The 26,203-nt window shown below is 27.8% G+C and overlaps 1 protein-coding gene across 1 annotated transcript; it reads right to left on the bottom strand.

Moving 5' to 3' along the window:
• Positions 1–397: 397 nt before the first annotated feature.
• On the bottom strand, positions 398–26,107 carry LOC107440608 (thioredoxin-related transmembrane protein 2 homolog). The gene is made up of 9 exons (XM_043049092.2): positions 25,958–26,107; positions 22,391–22,451; positions 20,002–20,121; positions 16,218–16,294; positions 13,438–13,544; positions 11,283–11,348; positions 7,659–7,788; positions 3,988–4,139; positions 398–702 (listed from the first exon to the last, which is right to left on the bottom strand). The coding sequence occupies exons 1-8, from the start codon at positions 26,105–26,107 to the stop codon at positions 4,035–4,037; spliced, it is 816 nt and encodes a 271-aa protein (XP_042905026.1). The 3' UTR covers positions 398–702; positions 3,988–4,034.
• Between the last annotated feature and the right edge of the window lie 96 nt (positions 26,108–26,203).

Raw genomic sequence — 26,203 nt, forward strand, 5'->3', positions numbered from 1 at the left:
TTGTTGGCTTTGGATTCCTAAAATTCAAACTTTTTTCTCACTACTCAAAACGTTTTTCTCACTAACAAACGTTTTTCTCACTACTCAAAACTCTTTCGTTAGATAGAAGGTTTGGAGCAGACTAAAGTAATTGCAGAAAAGAGTGAAATAAATTTTTTTCAAATTAATAAAAACTTGAGATTGCTTGAAGAAAATTTTTTTTAACTTTTCTCAGAAATTAAAAATTCCCTTTAATTTTTTTGCCCCGGTAATCAATATTATATGATATTTAACTATTTTTTAAAAATTGGAATTACATGGAGTGGGAGAGACAGAAGGGCACAAAGATAAGCAGTTAGAGAATCTCTAATTTACTCGTTTAAAATAAATCATTCTAACAAGTTCAAAAAGAGAGCTATTTGTTGTAATATATATTTTTTATTTAAAATTATTAAGTATAAATACACATAATTTTTTTGTTGACAAAAGAATGATAATATTTATTGCACATAAGAGTTTGAGATTCATAATAGAAAAAAGTTATCAAAGTAAGACAAACATACAAATAGAAAAAGAGAGTAAGTTCTCACAATCAATTTGTTAAGTGAACTACAGGTGTAAAATGAGGATATACCTTCTTTGCAAATCATACAGATGAATAGTTGAACTGAATCCATTTAAGAAAAAGACATGTTTCTGCTTTCTTCATCTTTCATAGTCACTCTAAAGTAAAATTAATTATATTATATGAAAATGAATTACAAAAACCAACAAACAGAAAATATGATAAAAACAAACTATAAAGCAATCACAAACTGAGAAGCATCAGAGGAATTGCTTTCACAAGTTTAGTTTATGTTAATAAGGTCAAATTTTTTAGACCTATATTGCAGTTCCAATATTTTTTTTTAACAATAGTAACATCTTAATTTGAATCAGTCAATTTATAAAAACAATTTTTAGGTTTAATCTAGAGCAGCATAATTATCTGACAATTGACAAAATTATTACAAGTTGTTTCTTTTTCTAATAGTTTATCATGAAATTGCCGATCTTGTGCAATAGCAGTAATTTTTTAAAAAAAAATATTCTGTAGATTTTTACTTACAATATTTTTAGCAAAACAATTAACTTGACAATATAGCAAGTTTAACCTTTTAGATAACATTGTGCTTAAGCATATCATTCCCATACTAACATTTTTTATGACTATTTTTTCAACAGTATTAGGGTCCATAGCCAAATCTTTCAACAAAAAATAGCACATTTTAAATACTTTTTTAGCATTAAAAAATATTTTTAAGTACTACATACATTAATAAAATCAAAATTTTTTTTAAAGACTTCACATGTTTATGATAAAATAATTAGTTTTTGAGAAATAACTCTTTTCTTGATTACATTAGCCACCAAAGATCGAGAGATTTTTCGATTCAATTTTAGAGGGTGAAAAATGAAGTCTGAAATTGAGAATATCTTGCCAAAATACAGAAGAGTGCAAGAATCTCACCTAACGCAGTTCAGTATACTCACATGCAGATCTTCTGGTATTTCATCAAACATGCAACATGATTGGTGCTTTCATACGCTGCAGACTAACAGTAAGCCAAAATGCATTCTGTTTGAATGAATTGTGAAAACATTTAATAGAACAATGTGAAAACCACGCTTCATAATGCGTGGCGGAAATCAACACAGTAAAGAAAAAAAATTCATTTTCTAAAAGGGAAAATTATGCACTTTTTCAAATCACAAATAAAAAAACCACCTTTACGTGCTTTTAAAAATTGAAAATAAGCACCTTTAAAAAAAGCTATGCACTATGAATGGATTAAAGAAAGTAGTTATTTCAATAAAAAAAATTTTAGAATGCTTTTTGATCTTTCTATACAAACTATAAGATTTATAGGGAAAATAGGACTTTTTCCCCTGAAAACGTATTTTTAAAAACAGAAATTATTGTTTGCATTCTTTTAAACAGTTTTTCAAAGATGAACTTTTTTTTTTGGGGGGGGGGGGGANGGGGGAATAGAATACATAAAGATAAAAAAAAAAAATCTTTGTTTTCCCAGTTACTAATGTAACAATTGCTTTGGTTTATACTTTAACAGGATAATGTTCATAATTTCAAATAAATGATTTATTTGTTCACAATTGCTACTGGATTTCAATTAAAAAGTCAGGGTTCTGCAAAAAGAAGTTTTAGATTATTAGAGTAAAAGATTATTTAGGGTTCTGTAGCTGAAAAAAATGGGAACCACTGTATAGAGAATATCAGAATTAGAAAAAACAGGAGGAAATGGCCAAAAACGATCGGGAAAAGATGTGGATTCACAACGAAATTGTTGACAATTAAACCCGGAAAAAGTCATAACTTAAATTTGAAATTTGTGCATCATAATTCTGTACTAGAAAAAATCAGAGTTTGAAAAACAAATTGGAAAGGGCCAAAAAACTATAATTTAATTATAAAAGTTATAATGGAATTGTCCTAGGGCCGGGATAGCCTGGTCGGTAGGGCGCTGGGCACATATCCAAGAGGTCATGGGTTTGATCCTCGCCGGCCGAAGACTCCCCGTGTAGTAAATGGTGACTGATGCACGTTAAATCTGTCGAGTCTCAAAGTCCTCCATGTTCCCACAACAAATCAATACTTCTGGGGGTACTGATCCAGGAGTTTCCTCGTCATCTTCTGGATTGGTTCAAAATTACAAGGCTACGGAGTTGAACGTAAGTAGTCGTAAATCCATGAAAATGGGTCGGCTGCTCAACGACGGTTATAAAATAAAATAAAATGGAATTGTCCTGAATCCAAATAATTTGAAATTTGAGCATTATAATTATGTACTAAACATTTTTTAAAGTAATAAATAGCAGTCGGAAAACTATAATTTAATGATAAAAGTTATGTAATCGCCCTGAATCGAACGTGTCAAATAGTGATAGCTCAAATCGTACTCACATCGTAATAAAAATATAAAGAATTTGAAAAACTTTACGAAAGGGGCTGAAAAAATAGTAAATAACTAGTGAAAGTACAATCAGCAAACAATGAAATTACGATAGAATCATCACAAATCAAACACGTCACGTATTCCCAGATCGTAATACAGTATTTATCAATATACCATATCAACGTTAATAGTACCGTTTGATAAACTAAGTGAAAGAGGCTGAAAAAATTATAAATAACTTCTAATAGAACTATCCTCAAAAGAAGCGGAAATACAATAGAATCGTCTGGAATTTTGCATGTGGAAAAAAATTGAATTAATGGCTGAGTAATAGCGCTTCACTCTCTTGAGTCACAAGTCTTGGGTTTGATCGTCGGTCTGGGCAAGATTGACTCAGCCTTTCATCCCTTCAGTAGGTCGACAAGATGAGTACCAAGCATGCTTGGGTCTAAATGCTGGGAATTCCACTTTCCAATAACTACCCAACCGGAACATCTGTCCCTGCACCCCAGAGCCCAAGGTCAAGAAACTGAGATGAGCACAGTAGGCTTTGGTGCTCTATGCGCTGTCGCATTATCGAGTTCAGTAATGCGACAATTCCCAGTTTTCCCTGATAATTTCCAGTTTTCTCTATCGTTGGATACCCAGATTGAGTTTACTTGCATTTATAAACGCAAGAATTTAGTAACTTGGTTACTAAATTCTGTTAATAAAAAGTTATAAGCTAAAGGAACTTCTTTTTACAAATCAAACCTAATATTTTAACATCCCGAAGATAAGACATATTCCTTTTCCAATTTAACATCCTTATTTCAAATCGTAAAAAAAAGAGACCTTTTAAAGGGTCGAATCAACAACATTAAAAAAAAATAGACATATCAAACAAATATAAAAAGGGTGGAGGCTTTGTCTTAAAATATCGGCCATAATCTAACACCTTACACAGTAGAATCTAAAATTAATAATGTTTAATAATAATACTTGGAATATAAGACATTTTACAAAATATCATTAAATTTAAAATTATATTTTTAAATCAAAAGAGTTTAATTACCTGTTTCACAGATGAAAGACAAGTCTGATACAATTAGAATAATAAAACTAATCAGTTTTAGAGTGATCATCTTCTTTTTTGGGTTTCCTGATAGGATTAGCTTTACATTCCTGATACAAATTATTTAAATTAAAGCCAGCAGTAACATTTTCCTAGGTGGAAAAAATACCATTGTCGGGATCAACAATTACATAAATAATAGTCAGGAATAGTATAAAGAATTAAAATATATAATTTAACAAGTTTTCACTAAGTGATAAGAGTTAAAACTTCAATGAATCAATTGGGGGTTAAACTTAATAACAAACTTTACAAAACATAGGGTCAAACTTAAATTTACTACTTATTAAACCTTCAGATTATAATAGGGTTTGCACTGTAAGGTAAAATTAATAGTCATCACTATCTACAGGACTACTAAATATAAAAAGTGGGAATTAAAAAATTGCCCAGTCTATTAATTGCCATTTTTTTCAACAAAATCAAATTACTTTATTTCACACTTGTTTTTTTTTATTTCCTCAGACATAAAGTCATTAAAATATTTAGATGTGTTTACTTTCTAAATTTAAAATATATTTTAACTGAACAATAAAAAATAATATGGTTTTCTGATTATCTTTCTTTTAATAACTTTTTAATGTTTCATTTTCAATGATTTTATTATTTTGTTTCGCATCAATTTAGATTCAACTTATTATAGTATATTTATTATACTTTTTAGAATTTTTGTGAAACTGAATTTGGTTATCAAAAGTTTAATTTGAGTCAAGTTAGTTTCATATTACATTTTTAAAAAATTTAGTTTACATAATCTAATTAATATAATATCACTATTATGATCACAATTATACCAGATATTTTTTGGTAATGAATAAATTGTACATTTGTTAATTTTTCTATTGCATTATTGATTCAAAATCACTAACGCTAAATTTTACATAAACTTGGATAGGTCAAGATAGTTTTTTTTTCATTTTAAAAATTGTTTACTATATTTCAAAAATATTATTAAACAGAAATTTCTTACATTAATAATCTCAATAGTATTTTTTTAATTGCTTAGAATTTTCAATTTTTGAAAAAGTGGCCACTTTTAAAAATGCAACTTCTGGTCACTGGTCAGAAACAAAATTTCTTAATTTTGCTCTATAGCATCCACTCAATTTCAGAAGTAAATGTCACACAATTTTCCAGATAGTGTAATCAAAATTTCAGACCGCAATTTATATCAAACCAAAAAAATTTCCTCAGAAATATAATTTTTTTTATTAATTTAATAAAGATCAAAACCTAAGTTTTGATTTTAAAAAAAGTGCCAAATACAGTCTAAACTTATTAAAGCAAAACCGTTTAGCATGAAATATCGCTTTACATGAAACACATGTTTACTCGTGTGTCAGCAATCAATTATTGTTGTATTTTCAGGGGTAATTGCGAGCCAACTCAAAAATCCTGAAAATTTGAGTAAAATCATTAATAACGCATTTCAAAAAATTAATGTCGTTATAAATTTAAATAATTGATATTTCCAAAACATGAAATTCTAAATAAATTATATGAATTACATTATATAAATAATTTAAATTAATAATTATGTATAAGTTGACTTTTATCTCTAATCACATTTATTATTCTACCAGAAAGAATATTTACAAATGAAAGAGATGCCAAGTATTCTAGTTCTAATATTTTTAAATTAAATATACAAGAATTTTTAAACATAAAAGTGATCAATGATTTCTTGAAACTTCCAGACCTTGGATTTCCGGAAACTTCCCGACCGCAATTGTCCGGAGTAAAAAATCCGGATTTTTTTTTCGGAGCACAATCATCTCTATATTTATAAAAAAAAACGAGAAAAATATAGAAGGAAGATCTTTATTAATGGAAAGATGATGCAGTTGGTGGTGTAGATCGCCTAATTGAAGTAGATAGTCAAAACAGGATAAAATCACAATAAAAATTTTATTTTTTGCAGACATCGAGTTGTTAAATAAAAAGAACATTCTCCATGTGACATATTAAGCAAAATAATGAATTTTGCGTAATATAATTAAGGCCATGGGAGATAAATTTCCCACAACAAAGTCAAATTAAAAGTAATCAATGCTTTGTAATACAGGAAAGATCCATTATAGGTGCATTATCAAAAAAGAACACTGCCAAAAGAAAAGCCAATTCAGCCAACCTCACAATATCTCATGTAAATATTTAAATAATTTGGCTGAAGATTGAAAGGCAAATAGTTCGTTGGAAATCAAAGTAAACCTTATAACGTATATGCTAATGTTGACTGCGGTAGAAAAAAGTAAAATAGATTTTGATGTTCAGTTGTTGTGACATTGAATAATTAGTTATACACTTGCATTGAAATAAAAAGATAGTCACTACATTTAGTGAGAATAGCATTCGCTCTTATAATGATGATGTAAATGATGTAATTATAAATTAACTACATCATTTATTTATTTAAAGAGTTATTACGAATGATTAAATTTACGAAATAAAGAAACTTTAAAAGCTGGGTAATATGTATTGTCTTTTGTGGCATCACATATGGGTTAACGGTAAGCTAGTTGCACCAGTTTTAACATCCAGCATATAATAACGTTGGCTCAAGAGAAAACTCCAGTTTAACTTTATTTACTTCCAGCCCTGATGCTATATACAGAGCGCAAAATAAAAAATAGATCACTCTAAATAACTTTTGATCTAATGATCGGATCTTCACCTTCTAGGATTCAATCTTAATGGTTCAAGGGGGTGACCTCAAATATGATAAAAAAACTAGTCCAGGCGATAGTTTAAGCTACGAAATTAGACACAAAGACGTGTTGCTTTGAATAAACATACCTTTTTTCTAAATTTAAAAATATAACTATTTCAAAATTTGATTTCTCAGGAACTATTCAATGAATTTTGCTCAAAAGTACGCAAAAGTAAAATAAGCATTAAGGGGTCTAAACTTTGGACTGCTCTCCTGACCAAACTACTAAGACCATATTTCCCAGATCGCGGGCTACCTCCTATATTTTGGGGATCAGAAATCCAAATCCTTCAACAACAAAAAAAGAAGAAAAAAAGAAGAGAAACAAAAATGAGATGTTTATTGAAAGTTTCGTTTTTGTGTCTGATTTTGCAACTTAAAATATCGTGTACACTAATTTATTTAGCATATTTGAGGTCACCCCAAATCACAATTAAGATTGAGTCCCGGATCGCGAATATCTGCTTATTCGATCAAAAGGTTTTTAGGGTGGTCTATTTTTTATTTTGCAAGCTGTACAGGCAGCCTGTAATTTCACTCTGTCAACACCTTTGTTTTACTTTTTTTTCCTATTGATAACTATTATCTCTTTTTTGCACCCACATATTACTATATGAACATGCGTTAAATGAGCTGAAGTTAAACGAACAACAAGCTTTAATAAACAAAAAGCTTCAACTCTAATGTTCTTATTACAAAAAAGGAGTACAATTGTATTAATAATTGATAGATGTCATATATAAATATCTAGAATGAAAGTTTGATAGATTATTTTAAATTAATGAATGTCTTTTGACAATTAAATTTTAAGTCAAAGACATAACTAGTTACATTATATTTAAAAAAAAAAGTTGATTCATACAGTAAAGTATACTTCCCTATAAAGGAAAAGTTTCATTACCTCGGAAAAGAAAAACTTTATCAGTTTGTAGTTAGCATCCACAGTTGGTCTACGGCACACTTCTTTGCCTTTTTGGAAAAGAATAACAGTCGGAAGTTGTTTTGAAAAGGCAGATGTACTCACGTGGAATCTATACAAACAAAAACAAAAAAATTAGAACTTGTATTCTAAGCTGTTCTTTGAAGGCTAGGTGATGCTTTTTAACAAATAATGTACTATTTTTAAAATTATTTTAACAGATACAGTCGGATCTATATTTAACGAAGTCGCTAAATCCCGATAATAAGTTCGTTAAATAGAAAATCACCTTTCAATAGATCTTACACAAGACAAAACAGGTTTTAAATTCATTAACACTAGACATAATTAAAATAGCAATTGATACACCTTTATCTTGAGCAAAACATTATCCGGCGTTACACTATCATGCTACATACATTTTCAACTAAAAAAAGCTAAATTTATATATAAAATTATAGCTGCTTTTATTATAAAAGTAAATTTTAAACATACACTGCTACATGCATTCTTAAGTTTAATTGTTACTGATAAAATCCGTTAATTTTGTCTGAGTTTTTCGTTTGAAATAAATAGAGAAAGGGACTTTACTGCTTTCTCTAAAAGTTAAGTGGCTTTGAAAATCATTTCAAGGTCATTACCCTCATAAAACACGTCAACAAGTTTGAAATATTTCGGGAAATAGGGAAAGTGGATCTCAAAGAAAAGTTTGTCGATAAGTAATAGAGAATTCACTTAGCTACTTGGAAGTTATGTTACGAAGAAATTTCTAAAATGTTCTTGGTTTCTTGAAGAAAGTGGCAAAATGGAAGTCCATTAAATAGAAGTTCGACTGTATTTATGTCTATTAGATTAAGCTTCTGTCTATCTTCAACCAATGCCTTCTACAATATGGGCAAAATGTCAATGGGAAAGAGGAGCCACAGTTTTGGGAAATTTTTAAAATCTAATTTTTTTTAAATTTTTTTTTTATAACTGTATTAATTGGACTCATGAAAATAAGCAAAAATTGAGAGTTATTGAATTATTCTCAATAATTTCCATATAGTGATTTCCACATTGGGAATACATTGCCCAAATTAACAGTTTTTTTTAAAAGAAAGTTTAATAATTCTCTTAGATGTTTAAGCTATTTGTCTATTTTAAAATCTAGACAATTCTTTTCTGGATTACATTAACATTAAATAAAATAATATACAAATAGTAAAATATTATATTAGTTATAGTACTTAAAGTTTTAAAATACAGTTGGAATTGTACTTCACGAACTTTTACTTTGCGATTTTTTCCAAGGAACCAAGAACATTTTGGAAATTTCTTTGTAAAATAGCAAAGTGCATTTTCTATTTAACAAACTTTTCTGTGAAATACACTTTCCTTATTTCCCTAAATATTTCAAACTTTTTAATGCATTTTATGGGGGAAATGACCTTGATTTGATCTTCAAAACCATTTAACTTTTAGAAAAAGCAGTAAAATCCCTTTCCCTTTTTGTTGCAATTAAAACTTAAGAACACTTGTGGTAATGTATGTTTAAACTTACTTTTATAATAAATGCAGCTATAATTTTATACGTAAATTTAGCTTTTTTTTTTTAGTGGAAAATGTACGTATCATGTACTGGATAATGTTTCGCACTATTCTTGCTTTCCATGCAGATTTCTTTTATGGTTAAGATTTATAAAATAAATTAGTTTACAAGATAAAAGTGTTTCAATTGCATTTTAATTATGTCTAGTGTTTATGAATTTGAAACCTGTTATGTGTTGTTTAATTATTTCAAAAGGTGATTTTCTATTTAACGAATTTTCCAAACAAACCTATCATTGGGATTTAACGACTTCGTTAAATAGAGGTCCGACTGAAGTGTATACAATTCAAAGCTAAAATATTAACCTTGTTTCGAAATAGTATAGATAGTTTTGAAATTATAGTTACATCTAATTATTATTTGTTTAAATCGTACAATATAGTATTCATTAAAATAGTACATATAGTTAAAACTTTGCTTTGAATTTGTAAGTTTTTCAAACTTTTCTGAAGCCACTATAGCAGGGATGGCGAACCAATGGCACGCTACACAATATTTTGGGCACGTCACCGATCACAATTGTTATTGCACTATGAATTGTTATTCCACAAATGTTATTACACTATGAAGCACATATAACAATTAAATTAAAATTCATAAAAAACAAACAAAATAATAAACAATTATTAATAAAAAAATTAACAATTAATGCTAAAAAAAACAATTGATAACCATAAAAAAAGCAATAAATAACTAACAAAAAAAATCAACAGTCAACAAACCAATATCTTACAACCTAATATAAGTTATTTGTCATTTAATCTGCAATAGCAGAAGTCACACTGATGTTACTTTAAGTTGAATTACGCGTATAACTGAGACATTGCAAAATGTATTTTCTTTTCAATGTAAATAAAGAGTTTTGAGTTGATAGTATTTAGTATTATTATTTTTCCAAGCAATAATCATGAAGTCAAAATTATTTGGTGGCACGTCTGTGACTTCATTAAACAATTTTTTCCAAAAAATGGCACGTTGGTGTATAAAGGTTCGCCACCCCTGCACTATAGTATCTTAAAGATTTTTAAAAATATGTAATAATTGTAATGTAAGAAGGAACGAATTAATCGAAGGGAATGAATGAATGCATCAAAGGGAAGGAATGAATTACTATTGAAACAAAATTTAAGCTTAAATTGAAGAGTAAAGTTGAAAACACATGATGTGGAATAAATTTTATACCACTGAAGCTTCTAGGATAAGATAGGAGCCCTTTAGCTTTAAATTCATTCAATATCCAAATTAAAAGTTGAGTGTGGAGCATTTGTTAGGATAACTGCCTCCTACCTGGTAGGTCTAAAGTTTAAATCTTCTTTAAATTAAAATTGTTTTATTATATTTTTTATTTAAAGAATATAAAATAAATGAAAATATTTTTTTGAATTCATAGTGGAATCTTTATCCATATTCCATTCTAAGTTAAATTTTTTCTCTTGAATTGAAAAACATAAAATACTAAAAATAATTTATTAATTTTAAACTTTGTTCACATCTTTTTGTATGTAAGTACAAATAATCAAAAAAGTATCAAAATAATAATTGAGAAAAAAGCAATTGTCAAGTTCAAATTCTGTAAGAAACAAACAATAATAATAATTTTATTTCAAAAAGAATTTTTTATAACTTTTGAATTTCACCTATAAATTTTCTTTCACTAAAAAGCAAAATTAATACTAAACAAAAAAATACCCATTTAATTCTTTACTTTGAAATACAAAATGAAAATATAGCATTTTTATAAAAATATTTTCCTAATTAATTTTCTAAAATTAAAAAAAATAAATCAAATTATTAGATGAGTTATAAATCAAAGATTTCAGTCAAAAACAGTGGAAATGTTTTACAGAATTACATGAAAAGAACAATAACAGAATTAAAGAATCTGACAATTACACAAACACGTGTAACCTTTTAGAAAACTGTAAAAGCTAGTGTAACATAAAAAACATAGATATTAGAAAAACAAAATTTAAAAAAAAATTATACTTCAGTTAGTTATTAGATGAAAATATTACTTTTCAGCTACTTCAGGGAATCTAGTGGCATCTAATTTTCCAAACTTTAAATTATCAAGTCCATATCTGCAAAAACAACATTGATTTTTATGGAAGCATAAGATTATTTGTAAAGAATAATATCTTATAATGATAAATACATAGCTGCCATCATAAATTGAAAAATCCATCAGATTTTACAAATTAATTAATTTCAATATAATTCTTGCATAATGTATAGGGAATTTTAGGGATTTTTATAGACATCAAAATGGAAAAACTGAAATATTTTCTGGTCATGATTGGCATTAAATATGTTTAAAAAATTGTGAATTATGTTTACTCATAATTTTTAAATAGTAATAGGCATTTAATTCCTAAGAAATAATTAAGATTTCTTAATTTAGAAAGGGACTTTTGAATAAAAATAAGCTGAACAGTGCAGATCAAAAAAAGTTTTTAACTGATTTCTATAAATGAGGTTTGTTTCATTATATATTAGTAATACTTGTTTAAATATTCAAGCAAGCAATAATCTGTGCAAAAAGTCTATTTCAATAGGGAGTTTTTTTAGGAAACATACTCAATTTTAGGGAATTTTCAAAAATGTACAAAAACCTGGAGAATTTTTATAAAGCCAATAGACCAGGAGAAACCGGCAAAATCCAGTAGAGTAGGCAGCTATGTAGATAACATCTATACCATGTCCAAACTTAAAACTTTCAGCAAACACAAAATCTCGATAAAAAACTTTTTGCACGCAATTATAATTAACTCTTAAACACTGCAATATTAAATAACTCCATATCTTAACTAGTTTCACCCTTTCTTTGTAAACTATTTTGAAGAAATTTAACCATCACTGATTTTTTAAAAAATGTCTAAACTTTCATATAATTTTATACTGATTATCATACATACCAGCATGCCTGAAAGTCAAATGCAGTGATGTAATCGCAGGGAAAGTGCGACTGTGTGAAGCAGAGAAAGAAATTCTTACATCATTCTTTGCTAGATTGACCAGCGAGTTACGATTGAGGAATTGTGACCTTTCTCTTTTTTTTTCTTCTTTATAAGGAGTAATACTAAATAGTTTTCTGCAGTGTTGAAAAAAGTTGACTGCAGGGTAAAATAAGGCAACTTTGACCTTTCTTGCTTGCAATCAGTCATATTAAAAAATGTACATGATAGGGACAAATTTTCCTTGAACAACATATTATTCATATATGTCCTTATATATTATATATATATTTGTCCAGTTCGTGAAAATAATGTAATAATATAGATAGATTGATGCATGAAAATTTATAAGTGCCTATGATCAAAGTTTCATGTATAATAATACTGTCTTAATAACATTATTGTAACTTTTACTGCTAAACAATCACCAACTGTATTTTCACTTTCAAAGTATTTGATTTTTAAAGCATCATCTCTTGAAGGGAATCATCAAGGGCAAAAAAACAAAGAAACAAATAGTTCAATGAAGAAAAAAAAGCAAATTATCCAAATAATTTTCAACATGAAGATGGGAGCCGTAGTGGCTCAGGGGATAGAGCATTAATCTTTCAATGAGGTGAACCAGGATCAAATCCCAGCGACGGCTGGTCAATACGAAATTGGCACGTGGCTCGCACCGAACACAGTGCTGACACAAAAAAAACCACAGTGGTAGTTGGAGTCCCCTTGTCATCAGGCTGACCATGGGAGGTTTTCGTTGCTTTCCTCTCCATGTAATGCAATTGTGGGTCAGTTCCATCAAAAAGTCCTAAACGAAGGCAAATTTCTCCCAATACTTGATCCACGAGTTCCCTTGTCTTCTGGATTGGGTTCAAAATTACAAGGCTACAGAGTTGATCATAAGTAGCCATAAACCAAAAAATTGGGCCAGCTGTTCAATGACGGTTATAAAATAAAATATGAATAAGGGATTTTTATGTCGACTGTAAATCTTAAAGATAAAAATAATTTTGTTTGCACCATTTTATACCACAGTGAGTGCTCAAAATGATTTCACAATTCAGATTTTAAGTAACAAAATGTTTAAATATTATATATTTTATTTTTAAATTTAACAATCAAAATAATACTTGTCCTCCCTCAAAATCAAATTCATGGTCATATAGTGAGACAAACAATAGAACATACTTGTAATTTGCTTAAAAAGAAATCTTACTTGACAGACATTTCAGCAAAAACAGGTGCAAAATTCACACAGTTGGAATTCCATACAGTGTAGAATGTTACTAACCATGTAACTCTTGTATCCCTTTTCAGTTCATCCTACATATAAAGAAATTTGGTCTTGAAAAACAAATTACATAAGAGATTAGAAAACAAAAAGTGCTCCAATAAATGTGTTAAAATACAAATGAGAAATCTGTGGGTTGAACAGCAGCATAAGTATGGAACAGGAAAAAAAAACATATTTTGGTCAGAAAGGATAAACATAAAAAATTTATGAACTGAAAGTTTGATCACTTTCCAAGAAAAATGAGATAACAGACACAAAACTGAGAAACCCATAGAACAAAGTAAGTACAATAAAACAGTGTTTTCCATATAGAATAAATACTGAAAGCAATTTTATTTGTTACACTTTAAAGAAAAACAGAGTAGCCACTAGGACTGGGCTATAAATCGATGCATCGTGAAATATCGATTTAATGCATATATGGGCAAGCCGATATAATGACTTTTGTTTTAGGCAATGCATCAGAAATCTGATTTAAGCAACCGATAGTGATTTTCATTTTCGATGCATCAGAAATTTGATTTAAGCTGCCAAGAGTGACTTTCATTTTCGATGCATCAGAAATTTGATTTAAGCTGTCCTGCCGAGAGTGACTCTCGCTTTAGGCGATGCATCAGAAATCTGATTTAAGCCGTCGTCATGTAAGACAACGCTCGTGTTTAATGATTTAACATGTGTGAATCTCGTGTGAGAATCAGCGGTGAAATAGAACGCTATGCATAGTTTCGTCATGCGCCATTTTTGTCTTAGGAGGTTCACTTGAAGATTATTTTCAGCTGGACTTACATAATTTTGTGATTGCTGTCAACTTTATTTTGTCGGGATTTAACGTTTCTTGTAATTTATTTTCAGTGAGACTTTTGCTACTTAGCGATCGTTTCATTGCGCATTATTTCGAAACTTTTTCTTCTTCTTTTTTTTTGTTTTTTGTCTGTCTCTCGGGATTTAACGATTCTTGTCAATTATTTTTAGTAGACCTACTGTTACTTGGCGATCGTTGTGCAATCGCTGTTATGTTAAATTTTTGTTCTGCAATCAATCTATTAATGAGAAGAAAATATGAATAAAAAAAAGATACTTCATTGTTTGTTTTTTTTTAAATTTTTGTTTTTCATTTTAAGCTATACAATTTAATAGGGGTATTTTGTATTTAATTTTGTTACAAAAAGTTAGTTTTTTTAAAATTTATTCAATGCGCGTAAGTATAAAAATTTGATTATTTTTAAACAAATAAATACTCAGTAGTTTTTAATTATGAAAAAAATTTGGCTATTAGTTAAAACAAATATTTTTTTTTAATTGAATAAAAAGTTAAGCAATATTTTGATGCTTTTTAATAATTTAACAATAGTACTTAAATTTTCCTTTTTTAAATTTTTCTTAAAATTCTTTCAATACTTGTTTGTATCATAATTTGTTAGACAGTCAGTATCCTTTTGAAACAAATAAATCCTTAGTCTATTTTATTTTCAAAAAAAAAAAAAAAAAATTATCATAATAATAAATAAATAAAAAATTTTATCTTTACATTCATCAAGTATAGAATTAGAGCATTAGTTAATGCAACTTTATTAATTAAAGTAAATACATTAAACAATGTCTAACAATGCTTCAAAAGGACGATTTTTTTCAACAAATAATTAAAAATTTTTTTTACTAAAGTAAACATTTCTTTTGTTTGTTTTTTTCCTTTTGATTTTTAATGCATGTATGTAAAATATTTTGTTAGTTTTATTATTATTTTTAAACGAATAAATCTTAAGTCATTTTTAATTTTAAAAAAAATTAGCTTTAATTAAAATTAGCCAAGCTTATTTTTTTTTTTTTAAAAAAAAAGCTTGGGTTTGTTTTTACTTAATACATTCTTTTTTGTAATATATTTATTCCTTTTATTTATTTTTGATAAATTTAAAGACTTCTGAAAGATAATTTTTGAACATAAGCTAAATCACCATACATCGCTATATTGCAATGTCTAACAGACGATGCATCACGTTATAAAATTTCTTACATTGCCCAGTCCTAGTAGCCACTATAATCTGTAAAAAATTTATTTTTATTTTTCCTGTACATATTAAATATAACATATTAAGAGGAAACACACAATCACTGTGCTTGGGCGGGAAAAACTTGAGAAAAAAGGAACGTGGAACAGCTGATGAACATACTTAAAACAAATAATGCTATAGTAAATGAAATAGTTTAATATAGCTGAAATATCATCCTTAAATGTCACACAGACTGCACTTTGAGTAGTTATCATTTTTTAAAAGACGAAAAGAAGAAAAAAAATTCCCTGTATTTTCCCAATTTCTATAGAAAAACTCAAAATTCCCTGCATTTCCCTAGATATTTTAGGTGATTTTTAATTCCCCTGTATTTCCCAGGTTTTCCTTGTGGAGTGGCAACCTTGAAAAAAACCCATGGCCTATATACATTGATTTAATTATCGTTGCAAGGAGAAAAAAATAGCATCCACACGTTTTAAAAGTGATACATGCAATGTTTAACAAAAATAAAACTACTTTCTATGTTTTGAATTAACTCATTGAATGCTTCTGTCAAAATATATATCTCATTTCCGTGTTTTGTAACATTTAATTTAAATCAGAAAAATAATGTAAAATTTGAATGCTGCATAGTAGGTATAGAACTATTCTTTCCTCTTTAAAACTAATGAGAAAGCTGCAATAAAAATATACCTCTAAATTGGGTCCAGTAAAATAGACTACATTTTCTGGTCCTTCATATGTAGGCTCTGGCAAAAGCAAAAGATGAACTAGAAACAAAAGAATAGCTTTAGACAGACAGCAGTTTCAGAAGGAAAAAAAAACTTTGTGATTACTAAAACTAAATAAAACATTAATTACAAATTATATTACAGTAAAACTAGTAATATTAAATAAAATATGGTATCGGTCATTGTAAAACTGTTCAACCGTAAAGTGCTTGACGTTGCGCGCAATTCCTCAGGCTACAAAAGTGTTGGAGTCATCCCTTTCGCAGAGGACTAAAATTGCGATGGCATGTCTTCGGATTATCCTCGGGGGTGTTTTCCAGACCGTCAATAACCCATTGTGCAACTCTATTGAAAGTAAATAAAATACCTACCTACATTATGTAAAATTAAATTTAAAAAAATATTTTAATAAAAATATTCAGTTACTTCAGTTTCAATTTTTATGTATCTTCCATAAATAATTTTAAAATGTCATTTCTTATTAAACTCTCAAGTAGAATCAAACCTTACTAGGAGGTGAACTACTTGCATGGATGATTTCTTATTAAATAATCAGAACTAAATATTTTGAAATAAAATGAGACTAATTTATAATCAGTAAATTGTTAACTGGACTAAAATCCTTTTAAATAAACTATACCATCATCATAGTTGGCCAGACAGCCCAATGTAGGCCAATGCCTTCCTCTGAAGATTTCTCAATAACAAATTCCGATTTATTTCTTATCTCCAATTCTTTTCACTAGTTGCAAGAAAAACCGCAAAATCTTTCTCTCAAATATTGTGATACATATTTTCCTCCAGTTTTGTCATTGTCCAAGCTTTAGAAGCATATGTCAAGACAGGCCGGGCAAAAGTTTTGTAAATTAAGAACTTTGTCTAAAAAAAAACATCCTAGATTTAACAAATCTTCTTAGTCCACAGACAGCCCTATTTGCCAGATAGAGTCTTTCCAATTTCAGGAGACATTCTGTTATCAATAGTAATTATTGATCCTAAGTAAGTAAAACTCCTTGCTGTTACAAATTTATAAGAATGAATTTTTAAGATAGGGGACTCTGTTTCCTGAGAATAACATGTATATTGTTTTCTCTATATTTATGACTAAGCCCATTCGACTATTCACACATAAACTATACAAAGAGATTAATTCAAATTTTTGAAACAATTAATCTCCATCATACAAAATTTCATTTCAGCTCATAAAATTGATCCTCTATTCCCTTTAACAAAACTTTATCATAAGAAAGTTTTTAATCAATTAATATTATATAAGAATCCTAAAAATTCTGAAGCAACAAATTATTTAAATAACTTTCGCACAATTAGTGGATGGCCTTCTGTTCAACTTTAGAACTTGTTCAATTTAAGAATTTTTGCAACTTTAGAATTATTGATAAAATTTCTTGATCAAAATAAGGGAGAAGAACATATTTCCGCAGATCCCAAAAAATGTAGCTTGTCAGTAATAATGATAATTAGGGTGGATTTTCACAATGAAGTTACAGTAGGTAATAGACTGCACTTGTAGGCATGACACAAGACAGGCAAATATGGTTGATTAATAAAATACTGTACATCGCTTACAAATCTGTTTTTTATCTTCTGAGAATTCAATTGATAAATTGCGTCACTACTGGATCAACTTGTCAGAAAATAAGGCATTTAAAATTGTTAAAATTATCTTGGAATAACGGAATATACAAATCTAAGTTGTGATTGAAAATAGATTTTTTTAAAACAGAATTATGCATGAGATTGCACAAAAAGAAAGAAAAACATGAAATAAAAAAAATTAAAATAATGTACCAGAAAATTATCAGAAGAATTTAATTTTTTACCTTTTGATTTTTTTTTTAAACCTTCATACAAGTCAATTGATAAATTGCATCACTACTGGATCAACTGGTCAGAAAATGAAGCATTTAAAATTGTTCAAATTATCTTGGAATAACGGAATATACGAATCTAAGTTCTGATTGAAAATAGATTACTCTACTACATAAAAATTACGCTATTAAAATAAACATGAAAGACTTTAATAGCAAAACTAACCATAAAAACTTCAGTTTAACTGAAAAAAAAACTTATTAATTAAAACTATTTAAATGGCATCCCTTAACAAGCCACATTGACTAGACCAAATTGACAGCATCTGGATTCAATCTTTATAAATCCATGGTTTAAAAGTTTCATTTTATTAGAATTTATATGTTATACATTTTTGCAAAGTGTATCATTTAAAAATTTCTGTTAAAGTGATTATTTTTGCAGGATCACCAGTTCAAAAGACCGAGATTTGATGTAGAAGAACAGTGACTTGTAAGCCACAAGTTTGAAAGACCACAGGATTCGAGAGAAAGATGAAAAGAGATTAAAAAATGGATAGTTTAAGTTTTTAATATACTTTGGCAAAAATTGGATGTTTTTTCCCCCTACTTTATTTCAGAATTATATTTCACATAAATAATAAGTGTTGTTTAACTTCCCACCTCAATGTTCCTGATTGGTTATTGAATGGTTATAAAACAATTGTTTACTGGCATATTATAAGAAAAATCGATTTTAGATTCGTAAAATTTATGATTTATTTTTGTTAGACAAGAAAAATTTAGCTAAAGAAATGCCTATGCATATTATACCTTGCTTCAATATTATTTCTTCGGTGTAATAAATAGACCTGTATAATATATATGAGAGTGCGAATATTGTTTACGGGAAATTTGTCACCATCAAAACTGTTTTTTTTTTTTACTATTATTAAGAAAAAAATTATAAATCCACCTCTTCAAAGATAGTTTGTCTTTTTTAAATTCACAAGGGGAAAAAAGAGATTAATTTTCATGCCATTTCCTACCAATGCACACTCGATTTAAAATTATAATCACAGGATTTAAAATCACACATCACAATTCCTGTTTACATGATTTAAGATTGCTCATTGTGTTTCATATTTTCAAAGGATTTAAAATCTGCCATTATGATTCGTGTACAAATGACTTAAAAATTAAACATCGGAATTCGTGCTCAGGCGATTCCGGCAGTTTTAAAATCAAATATTGAGATTTGCATTCACATGATTTTAAAATTCAAACATCAAGATTCATGTTTACATGATTTTAAAATTAAGTGTCAAGATTTGTATTAGCGTGATTTAAAAAACACACATTAAGATTAATATTCTCAGAATTTAAACAAATAAATAAAATCTCGTACAGATTTTTTTTTATTAAAACGTTGATAACATTCTGTGGATAAGTGCTTCCAACATACTTTTTTCTTGCTCAAATTTCAGATATTTTTTCAATTATTTAAAAAGTGTTTTTGCGCATAGCATTTTTGAATTTCCATTTTCAGCTTCGCTGGCCTTATGCTCAACCCTGTGGTATAAACTAATAAAAAGTTCTATAAAAATTTTTTTTTTTTTAAATCCATGATTTTCAAAACGAATTTTGCCAAAATGAGGAGAAGATGAAAGAGTTCAAACTAGTTACAAGAGTTAATCACTGCATGCAGAAAGTTTTTCATTTTACCTAAGTCTGGCAATAGGATTTTTTTTTCAAATTAAATGTGACTTCTAAAAATCTAAATATTCAAATAAATATATTGTTATAAAAAAAGCAACTACAATGAAACATTATAAAATATTTAGCGGTAAAAGTATTGAATATTATTCTGTACAACATTGCTAAAAAATAATGTATATTCTATGGTACATTAGAAAATGCAAATAAATAAATACTTACCTAGACATAGAACTGAATAAATAACTCCAAAGCGGGGGTCAGTGTAAAAAAAGAGAGCTATATTTGCCAATTTAGCATACATGCAAAAAGAAGACAAATACGGAATCATTTGAACAGCACCTAAAATAAAATGGACAGAACGTTTAAAAAAAGGAATTATTTCATAATAAAACTAAAATATCACCAATCAATTATCCAATGCTTAATTAAACGACACTTCAGTTATCCGACACCAATTTTTTCTGGCGCGATTATTATATTAGTATCAAAAATGCCCATATCTGACTTTTCAAAAACGACAACTAAACAAAAATGCAATGCTAATTTTTTTATTAAACCATTGCATTGTTGCTTATGATCCAAAAATAAAATTCAATTGTTGCGCTGAAAAGCTTAATTATTTTTACTACTTTTTTTCAAATAGTTTTGCTCATAGTTTAAGATTTATATACTTAAAAGTCCTCCCAATTATCCAATGAATTCAATTTTCCAATATACCCTATATACAATATACACGAATTTCAATTTCTTTGATGTAATGATTTACAAAATTTGAAAAAGGAAACAATACGTGTGTTTTCTCTCCCATCAAAATCAGAGATAATCCCTCATAATCCCTGATTATCCTGAGATGACTTGGGTACGTATAAATTGCAAATATTTATCATCACGAGAAAACTCGGTTGTAGCAGAATTTGCCAGTACATTTTATTTTATCAAGTTTTTACTCAGTCGGAAGTAAAAAATATAATCTGCTGTGAATGGAAGATTGCCAAGTTATATTTCGTAGTTTTGCTGTTGAATATTGGGACTGAACATGTGATTTGTGTGATTGTATATACAATAGTTGTTGAATTTACATAGCTATGAGAGTAAAAAAAAAAATGGTAAATTCCTTCACTGATGTTTAAAAAGTATCACTTTCTGTTGTCCCTTGTTTTAAGAACTATCATACAAAGACTAATATGTAGTTTTTCATTTGCCTGATATAACTCGGGATTGTAAACTGATGGTAAATTAAATGTTTCTTACTTATGAAAAAAAATTAAAATTTCAACTTAACACCTGCGCATTATGTTTTTTTTTAGTTCCATGTGTTTATTAATAAAATAAAAAAATACGTTGAATTTTTGTATTATTTTTTTCTCTTGAAATAATAGTAAGGGAAGGGGTTAAAAAAAATTCTTACATATATAATTAAAAAGTATTGTACTAAATTAATATGGAGGCTTTATTTTATGGATACAAAGCACTTCCGTTACTTTAAATTAGTAACATATATATTTGCTACTATTCAAAATATCTTGCATAAAGATATTAATGCTAGGGAGATTTGTGTCAGAAAGCCCCAAAAAAATCCCACCATATTTAAGGATATTTTGTATGAATTAAAAAGCAGCATTATTTACGGGAAAATAAAATATTAAAAATTGAGAATTTGGTCACTCGATCCAGAATTTGTAAATTTCTCTGCATTTCAAAGAAAGTCGACATTTCACTGGGTGTACAATGTTTGTTCAACAAGATTAATAAACTTATGATGGCTAGAGAAGAAAGCAAAACGTTTTCAGTTAGAATAATCAATATGCAGGGGTGATTGTGGGACAGAGAGAAAAACCCTGAAAATTTTATGTGCAAAAAATCGAAATCAATTTATATACCCTACATGTTTCATATTTAACATAACTTTTTGAACAAACATTTATAATTAAATGACCTACTAATGCAGAATATCACACCTTTAGAGTAACTAATTCAAGAAAGCGATATTGGGTTTTAAAATTTCGTGAATATGAATCGCGATATTGAATTTTTATTTTTAAATCGCATGAATACGTATCGCAATACCGGATTTTAAAAACACATAAATGTAAATTGCGATATTGCACTTTTAAATCAAGTGAATATGCATCGCAATGCATATAGCTTTTAAATCAGGTAAATACGGGAATCGATGTTGGATATTAAAATCGCGTGAATAAGAATCCAAATATTAGCAGACTCCAGTGTGTTTCCAAATATCTAAAAAGGTTAAAATTTGCCAGATCAAAAGAATAAAATTGCCGAAACAATCACGTAAGATGTAATTCCTCATACAATTAGCAAAAGAAAGTATGTAGACGTCTCGTTAACGGGATTTAGAAAAAGCTTGAAAAGTCTGCAACCAATGGTCTTGATTTATGCGGAATTCTGTGATATTTGCACAAAAATTGCATGCCCCGCTCCTAGTTTTTAAACCCAGAAGAATGATACCGGAATAAAAACCCGGAATACAATCACCTCAGAATATGTTTCCAGTCTTAAGAAAAAAGTATAATCAATATAATGCATTACATAATATTTTTTAAGAGAAATATGTTCATTAAAATCAATACTGAAATATATTTACCTCTCTTTTTAGTTCTTAAAAATACAATGACAGCAAGGAATATAAGTATTTCTGTTTCTTTCTAAAATATAAACAAAAATTTAAAGCCATAAAAAGTACATTCATATAAAAGTAGATTTTGGATAAAAAGTTATCAACTAGACAAAAATTTTGGGTTGGAAAGTTTTCGACAATTGACAGTTTTATCTGATTTTAACCCTGGTTTTATCGTCATGTTAGAATCCCCTTCTTGACAAAGTTTCTGACAAGTGCAAAAAACCCAAAATTTTGATGTAAGGATAATTATTAGCTGTAATATTTAAGTATTTATAAATAAACATACAGATAAAATTACAGAAAATCAATCATGTTCTTGAACTATTTTGATATAAATCTCTCTTCTTGTTTTGACAATTACTGTCAAAAACCCAAATTTTGATGTAGAAAATATTAAATAATTATAAATAAAAATGCGTAAAATTGAAATTTATCCAATCTGTTAAATTATTGAAAATAAAAATACAAAAACAATTAGCTTAATAAAAAAACACTCAACATTCACCTTATTCATTATATGTAAAATCAGTTTTCATTTATACTCAAATTTTAACTACTTATAACTTTTTTCAAAATATTTTTGGAAAATAAAATACATCTGATTTTACACAATTCTTGAATAATGCATGTGTTACAAAATAACAGAAATCTATATATACATTGAATTAGTAATTAAATTTAAGATCCCACTTATAAACTAAAGGAATCCAACCAAAAATTTCCCCAAGACTGCCTGAATTTCTTCCCAAGTTTTGCTTCTGCTATCAGACATATTCTGCTTCCCTGAATATAATTAATAACAACAGATATTGAGAATCAATAAAAAAAATTATACCTTGAGATCAGATAATTATTGACTAACACTTTAATTTTATCTAATTTAAAAAATCTGCCTAAATTGTAACGTTAAAATAAATATTTAAATTGATAATAACTTGGTAACTCCAATTACAATATTGATGGCCAAGGATAATATTTAACAACTCATAGCCATAACAGTATCATTATCCAAATAGTTAGGTATAATATGGGTCCTAAAACATTAAGATTACCATTAGAAAAACAAAAAAGTATTTAATAGATAGCTTCAATAATTTTGGCTACATTTTTTATACATGATATATAATGTCAGTAATAATTATAGTAGTATATAATGCAAGTAATCTGCATGATTAATATCTAATAAAATGCATCTAATGTCAAAAAAAAAACGTCTCTCAGGCTTTTGAATTTCAACAGTTTAAGACACTTTTTGACAGGTTCTTGACGAGTCTTGTTAAAAACTAGTTTTTGACGTCAAAAACCCAATCCTAAAAAATTTAAATACCTAGAATTTATTACATCTCAAGAAGACTAGGCCTAAAATAAGTGCAAGTTAGAATACTGGAAGAATTCTATAACTTGAAGTTCTTAGAGCGCTCATAAGTCTTCTTTCAAAAATAACCAAAAAAGTTTAGCATAATTTAATTTTAAGAAATTTCATCCTACAGATTTTGTTATAAAAAATGGTATTTTGTTGAATCAAAATGCTTTGAAACATCTTTTAATACATAAGAGTTTCTAATGCAAGTCGACTTTACGTTTTATTTTTAACTTCTTCATTAAAATTAAAATGAAATATACATTTAGAAACTGACTGCATTTGAAGTAGAATGGTCAAACTAGATCAAGCAAGAATGTTCCCTAAATTTCCAAAAAAAGTCAATCAAATTTCATTATTTTTAAAGATATAAACTTTCTCTGATGTAGTTCGCTATTGCGATAGAATTATTTAAAAATATTGATGAAATGTTTATTATTAGATATAGAATAATAATGTCATTTGGAAACTATGGACTGGATCATTTGAAAAGTCTGCAATCAAACCTGTTTATACTTCAGCAGCTGAAGGAATTTGGAAAGCCTTACAAAAACTCTGCGTTACGAAACTCATCTAATCTTCTGATGTCACTAGTTTGAAAAGAGTTAAATCAAATTTACACCATTTCTGAAATCTAGAACTGTGTCTTGATTATAGATGTAAAATACCTGGATTTTTATAACTTGATGCAAAAATCCTAGGTAATTACCCTGGTAAATACCCAAAATTCATATATACCTGGGTTTTTATTAAATGCTAAAATTATGTTTATTGCTGATTTAATTTCACTTTCCTCAAATAAAAAGTGCATTAATCAAAAACAATGATATCTTAAGGGGACACTTCAGGTTCAAAATGATTTTTTTTAAATATCAACCAATTTTAATGAAAATTTCATAGATTGTGAATAAAGCATTTAGAAAGATATTCCCAAAATTTGAAGCAAAAATATTAATTTGTTGAAAAGTTATAATTTTTTTAATAATTTATCCGCAAGTTAAATTACTAAATGTTCCAATATTTCAAAATGTTTCCTGCGCATGAGTTTTTATCGTAGCTGTATGAAACTCATTTATATTACAGTTTGAATAAGTATAAATAAAATTGGATATGTTTGAACAACTTAGCACTTAATTTTAAACAAATAAAAAATCAAAATATCATAGTCTTTATATAATTTTTAAAAATTGAAATTTAAATAACAATTTAAAGTAATTTAAAAAATATTCAGTGAGTATTCAGCTTTTATTTATATCACATTGGTTACGGAACATTAGACCAATCATATATATGAGAAAAAAATAAAGATTTATTCAAAACTCATGCGCAAGGAACTTTTCGAAGTTTGAATATTATCGTAAAAAACAACATTGAGAAAAAACAGTTTAACTATAAAAACAGACAGTTTACATAACCTTGTTTACAAATCTTGAAATGCTTATAACTTTGCAAAAAATGACTGAAATTGAAAAATTTTTCTTTTAAATTGTAGCTAGATATAACTATTATTTTTTGAAACAAAAATTGAAAAAAGTATAATTTGGTCGATTTTTGGGTTTTTCATCGTGAAGTGTCCCCTTAAACAGGTGAATGTTAGTAATAAGTGTACCAGGTCTGGATTACCCACTAGGCCATGGGGCCCATTTGGACCCCCAATCATTAGGGGCCCCCTTAAAATGGATTTTTTGAAAATAAATTTTTAAGAAAAACAATGATTTTTCAATATGTTATTACTTTTTAGTTCTAATTTAATAATATAAAGTAAAATTTAATTTATTATTATTTATTTTTATTTTAAATATGCTTTTAAAATTAAAAGATATATAAATACTTTAATAGTTGAATAAATAAAAAAATATAGGAGAACAAAATTTAATCTAAGGGCCCCAAAAATTGGAATGGCCTAGGGTATTCCAGAAGTTCCCTAGTTTTCTTGATTGGGCTTAAAATTAGACGGCAACGGAGTTGACCATTAAATAGTTGTAAACTCTGAGTTGGGTCGGCTGATTAACTTGTCAGCTTGAAAAATAATATCACATTAAAAAAATATTAAATTTTGCTAAGACTCAAATGAAATACGATGAAGCGCATTGTTGCTTTTTCAAACTGAAAAAAAATAATAGTTAAGAATCACTATCTGAAAATAAGTTTATCATCTAAAAATAACTTACGAACTCAAGTTCGCACCCAGATTTTGGGTATAATATAGAGCAGAATGGTTGTACAAGTTTGGTGAACACATACGTAACAGCCAATACAACATTAAGAATATGATGTGGATGAATAAGTCTTTTTAATTCTTTGATAGAGAGAATACTCATTTTGCTCTATTTATAAAAATTGAATCAAATAGATCGAATACTTAATTGAAATAACTTTGGCCGAAGTCAAATCCCTGGCCTTGCGCTAGTTTGCAA

This window comes from Parasteatoda tepidariorum, chromosome 9 (genome assembly GCF_043381705.1).
Source record: "Parasteatoda tepidariorum isolate YZ-2023 chromosome 9, CAS_Ptep_4.0, whole genome shotgun sequence".
Taxonomy (NCBI): Eukaryota; Metazoa; Arthropoda; class Arachnida; order Araneae; family Theridiidae; genus Parasteatoda; species Parasteatoda tepidariorum.